Source organism: Meles meles, chromosome 16, assembly GCF_922984935.1.
Source record: "Meles meles chromosome 16, mMelMel3.1 paternal haplotype, whole genome shotgun sequence".
Taxonomy (NCBI): domain Eukaryota; kingdom Metazoa; phylum Chordata; class Mammalia; order Carnivora; family Mustelidae; genus Meles; species Meles meles.
In genome coordinates, this window is record NC_060081.1 from 9,502,167 (window position 1) to 9,508,238 (window position 6,072).

At 40.1% G+C, this 6,072-nt stretch overlaps 1 protein-coding gene across 1 annotated transcript; it reads right to left on the reverse strand.

The window, feature by feature from the left end:
• Nucleotides 1–250: 250 nt before the first annotated feature.
• LOC123927246 (E3 SUMO-protein ligase PIAS2-like) lies at nt 251–5,865 on the reverse strand. The gene is given in 3 exon segments (XM_045981779.1): nt 251–4,547; nt 4,550–5,535; nt 5,537–5,865. Coding segments are annotated over 3 exon segments (1,860 nt in total). The 5' UTR covers nt 5,749–5,865; the 3' UTR covers nt 251–3,885.
• Between the last annotated feature and the right edge of the window lie 207 nt (nt 5,866–6,072).

Below are 6,072 nucleotides of genomic sequence, written 5' to 3' on the forward strand. Positions count from 1 at the left end.
CATCCAGGATTTATTCAACTATATCTTCTATCGTTCTCTCTTTCTCCTTCCCTTAATTCTTCCCAATAATTTTGGCAGTGGAACATTGCATGGCGTCATTTATTAGCCAAGTCTGTTGTCATGGCTTCTAAGCTATTTGTTCCAGGCATCCTCCTTATTCTTCTTTTTTTTTTTTTTGGCACTTTCATATAGCTTTATTTGTTTCTGCCAGGATGGCTCCTAATAACAAAAAAAGGGGGGAAGCTTACAAACCAGTCATTCATTTGACAGGAGCATCAGACTCTTTAAAAAAGCAGAGAAAGTCTTAAATTTTTTTCCACAAGTTTCACCATATTCATGTAGAACTGCAACAGAAAAAAATGGTGAATCGGACTGAATTGTCAATCACTGATCTTACTGACAATACGCTCCCACAGCTCGTGGACCCAGGGCCACAGAACACATCACACCCAAGTTTAAATGAAAAGAATTAGGAAAACAGGTGTTTACTTAGAAAAAAAAAAGGGAAAAAAGCAAATAGTTAACTGCTTTTGTACCAACTGGGGGCTAAAGAGAAATGAAAAGCATACCCAAGAATTAAACTAATGTTTAATTTTTTTGTAAAAATCGAAGTAAAAAATGCTTTGTAAAAATCAAATCTACTTAAAAAAAAACAAAATATGACTAATGAATACTTTATTAGCAAAAGGAAAACAAGCTTGGTTACTAAATGACTAGTATCCAGGACTGGCCTGAAGTAGCATGACTGAAAGGTTTAATATCAAGAAGTCTGTTGAATACCATTTCACCTAAAATCCAAGTTTACTTTTTCTTCAAACTCTTTTAAGATTCTACCCTAGGGAAACTTACTTTATGTCAAGAGGCATGGCTCAACTTACTTAGACTTACAACCCTCCCCTAATCATAGTATTTTCATCCTAGCTTTCCTGAAGTACACTGTAAATGCCACATAACCTAAATTTAATGCTACTGTATCATTTGGCCTTATAATTCTTCTATGGCAGACACCAAGTATTTTTACCTTCTGGTAAAGGCATTTATCTCCTTCTGGGCAGAAATGGAAATTAAAAATCCTAACGTGACTCACCTAGGGGTCAGAAAGTGAGTGAATGTCAGCAGAGTTTATCTGTGAAGCTATTTTCAGCACCAGTTACGTAGTAGTCGGGAGTCACCAAACCCAGGAAAGCTCTTAACATTTCTACATGAATAAGGATCAAAGCCACAGGCTGCCTCAGTGTTTTAAGTTGGAGAAGAGACCAACTTAAGTTTAAGAGGAGACCAGTAGGTGCAGTCTGCAGTTTCCTTCCTTAAACAAGATACACTCCATAATCACTAACAGGCTGACATCTACGTAACAGCTAAGACAACCTTCTCTGAAACTGCATTACACTGGGCTACGCAGAAATCTGGGCAAGTAAAATAAACAACTAAAAATGTCAGGGTCTTGGGAGAAGTATTTGGTGACCATGCTTTAAAAAAAAAAAAAAAAAAAGGATAACGACTCAATGATCATGCTGTTGTAAGGCAAAAGCATAAAGAAAAGTACTCACCCTCAAAGATGCATACATAAAGCCCCAAGTTTAAGATTACAAACTTAAAAGTGTATTTTTAAAAATGTTAGTCGCCTATATAAATTAAAATTTTACGTAATTTCCGTATAAAGCACCAAAAATGAACACTAAAACTGTTCACATAAAATCGTAGAAAGGAAACAAAGCACAACTCTAAAAGCACAGAGATATCGGTTACAAGAACCAAGTAAATAATTTCTATGAATATATTTTCATTTAACCTTATAAAACTTTGTTGATTACGCTGGGGAGGGGGAGCCTGAGAATCTAAAGGGTAACAAAATGGTAACAAATATGCATCATTTATTTATTAACAAATTATATACCACACAAGTCAGAGTTACGGTTTCTGATTACAGAGTTAACAGAGATTGCATCTGTGTGTAGAGCAGCAACATAAAATCTTCCGAGGAACAAATTCTCTATGTGGACCAAAGGCTGTGACATGAACTAGAACTCAAATGACTGAGAAGGTGAAACTGGCAACGATGGTGCAACCGCTGCAAGAAGATTCTGGTTTGTTTCCACGTTCTCCATAGTAAGCAGCTCTCCAAAAGGAAGAATGCATTGAGTAAAAGGGATGATGTAGCCAAAGGAGGGCTGATGTAAAACATCACATGAAATTAAATCAGTATAAAAGGAGCACAGTGCCATGAAAACTCAAGGCGTTTAAAAACAAAAACCACCCAAGCAGTGACAAGTCAGCTTCCTAGAGTTCCACCAACCCTGAAGTAATGCAATGGGTGCCTGGTCTAACTGAACTCGAGCTTTTTGGCTGGGCACTTCGGTCTGAGAAATTAGTTAGATTAGTCATTTTTAAAAAGGGTTTTTTTTTTATTTTTAAAGTAGATACAGTGAGGGAGAGAAAGATAAACATTAGAAAAGTATTAATTCCTTGAGAACTCAAAAATTTAGGGAGCCAAATGAAACAAAGGGAAATATAAAATGTGGATAGAAATGTTTCACTAAGGGTAAAAGTCGGTCTCCTGGGGCACTGAAAATCAAGACCACTCTGAGTGAGTGGTTTTCAAAGTGGGCTGCAGGCCCATCTCCCCCAAACCTCCTTATTTTATATTCACACACTTCTAACTCTGTGTGTCCTTTGTGGTTATTTCCTTCTTAAAAAACAAGGAACAGGAAATCCAATGAGGTCCCCATGCCTCACCGTTGTTTGTGTCTTCTAATTAAGTTTGAAAATCATCACTGGGACTGTACTGGTGAGAAATGTGTGACCAGAGTTCTAAATCATATCCACTTTGTTAGTGTTACTAAAATGTGAAAAGTTTCAACAAAGATTTGTACATTATTCTATAAAATAAACGAGCAAAAGTAGTTCCTAGAAAGAGATTAAACTCTGGTAATCCCACATCCCCAAAATCTATTCTTCCACTGCCTCAAAGCTCGCAGTGTTCCTGGTCAGTGTGAGCGAGATTCTAATGAACATTCTAGCCACAGGTTACTCCAAAAACATTTCATTCGACATTCAATAGCTGCACAGAATTTCTTTCTTGGGAAGGCAAGCCCAATTTTGTAGAAATCTCTAGAATGAGAATGGACAATTACCAAAAATAACACGCATTACATCAGGGCAGAATATGCATAGTGTTCTTCAGCACAATCACTGAAATCAAGCAGCTGATTCCCAGCACTTCCCTTTGCAACTGCTAGCAAACAACATCAAAGTGTAAATGACAACCAGGGAAAAATAAGTAACACAAAGGCCATTTTTCTTTGATGTAATCAGGAAGAAAAGGGGAACTGCAGGAAGAAAAGTGGAGCCAAGCTCTGGCCACTTAGCAAGACTTCATTATTCGATGAAACAGAACAAATCTCCGTGGAAAGGACTCATCATTCAGCAAACATGACTTCCTTCCATGTTATTTTTCCTTCACATCAGGTTAAACAAAAGTTGCTGTCATTTTAGAATCATTGATTACATCCTTTTTTAGTTAGAAAAAAGTTTACTTGAATATTTACATTATTTTATTGCTGTTTATTACAACAAAAAAAAATTTAACCGATGTGTGTAGAATCCATCCAGTAACATAGGAAATTGAAATCCATCTCTGGAGAAGACACAGTTAGAGCCGAAATGTATCTGATGCTCAGAGTACAGCATGAGTAAGAAAAATCCTTGCATGTCATTTGGTTCTTGCTGCAGTCATCTGTGATCATCCTTCAGAAAGCAGAAGAATCCATTTGACGTTTCAATAAATATCAAAGTAATTGTTACCAAAAAAATAGCTTCCACGGACCAGAGATCCAAGAAAGAACAGTTTTGATGAATGATTCCTAGAATCGAGTGAGTCCTCCTTTAGTCCAATGAGATGATGTCAGGAATGTTACTTCCACTGCTGGTTATGACCCCTGTCTCACTCCTGCTGCTGGAGGAGCTAACATGAGTACTGCTTTCATGGGGGCTGGTGGTGGTGACCGACGTACTGCTTGCTGTTAGGGGTGAGGTGAGACTATCCAAAAACATAGGAGGACAGTACTGGGGATCAACTGGAATAAGGGAAAGAAAATCCAAACCTGGCAAATCTGATGACATGCTTGATATTGGCGTGTGGTGGAATGGTACTGAGTAGTCTGTTAATGAAGGCAGAATAGCAGCAGGATCAACCGAAGTCACACTGGACACCCTTACAGAAGATGGCTGATACATGAGAACCCCTTTGGTTGGGCTGCTTTGTGTTTCTGACATAAAGATGCATTTCCTTTTGGCAGGAGGGTCTTCCTCTTCATCAGAAGAGCTTTCTATTGTTAGGTCGATAACATCCACTTTCTTCTTGCTTGTCTCATTGACTACAGTCACTGAACAAGGCTTAGTTAGGACACTTGAACTTTCTATTTTTGTACACGGCTGGCTGGACACTTTCATAGCTTCTTTCTTCGGTCTCATTGGACACCAAGTGCCATCCTCTTGGAATTTGATCTCATCCACATCAGAACAGTCATTGAGAATTTCCATAAAAGCCCATCTAAAATTAGACTTTCATAGGCAGCTTTTTTATCACACATGGGACAGATCCAGGTGGGCTTCTTCTCATTCATTTGCAGATAAAGGGCAGCATCAAAACACTGCAGATGTGTACAAGTCACTGCGCAGCACGGGATTGTCAACCTCATTTTCCCTAAAGGGCACATCAAGGATACCCGAAGGCTAGTTGTAGCAATTTCACTATCAGGATCTGCAGTAAGTTTTTCTTTAATTAGTGCTCTGGAATGATCAGGGTTTCTAATACCTTTCATTTTTAATCTCTGTAATAACATGGCTGATGTGAGCTGTCGTACAAGATATACAGACATGGAGTAATTCTTTCCGATTTCTGATGCCCAAGAAATGGAAATTTGGTTTGGCACAGCTGAGGATAACCTAACTAAAGATGTAATATTCAAAGGGCGTCCAGAGCGCTTCTGTTCAATCCCATTTTTAGGTGGTGGTGCATAACCAGGCAAAGGAAACAGCTTCCCATTCACTTTTATACATAGACTATTAGGATAGTTGTCTTCTTGAGGGCAACTTGTCTCTGCCAGGCAAAGTCTCAGCTGAACCTGGACTGTATAATCTCTCCTACCACCTGGCAAAAAATCCCTGGATATGCATATCTCTCTAACTTGCTGAGGTGTCAGAGCAAAAATAAAAAACTTCTCTTGAAATCATTGAATACTGCTTTGAACTAAACTCGTGGGCTTGATGAGAACATCAAGGACATCATAAAAGGGCAAGTTTTTTAACTGCACATCAGGATGGACAGGAGGGATTGGGGGAGATGGCTGCTGCATCTCAAACGTGGGCTTTGTATCTTGAAGCAGCACAGAACCCACAGGAGAGGACGGTGAGTGCGGTGTAACCGAGGTGGAAGGCAGCCCGTGGATTCCAGCCACGGCCAAGTCAAGTTCTACAGGTGATGAGCTACCATCCAAATTGAAAACCGAAGATTTGATGGTGGATAAATCAGAGTCCTTCCAGAGTCCGTGGGTACCGGCGTCTGTACAATTCTCGGATTTTGATCTGAACCGCAGGGCTGCAGCCGCTCTTCAGTAAATGCAACGCCCTCATCAGGAGGTCATGCTTGCGTCCACTTTTATTCCGTCCAGCAAAGTCTAGTAACACTTGCAGTTCAGAAACCCTAAAGCTAGAAACCATATTCCTCAACTCCTCGAAATCCGCCATTTTACACCCCCCGCGGGCGCCGCCGCCGATGCCGCCACAGCACCCCCTCCCGCTGCCACCAACGACGCTGCCGCCACCACGGCCGCCGCCGCCGCCTCCAGCACCATCCTGCACTGGGCGCCGCTGAAGACGCCGCCTTATTCTTCTTTTCTATCCATTATTTTCTAGATCAGTAAGTTGATATTCTGCCTTTTTTACCCTAGCTGTTAGAGTATTTAGATTAGATTGGATCTCACTGATAGCATTTTTAACTTCTGCCAGATTTGCTCTCACTTCAGCCCTTAGAGATTCTATGTTGTCACTAATGGTCTTTGAAAGCCTAGC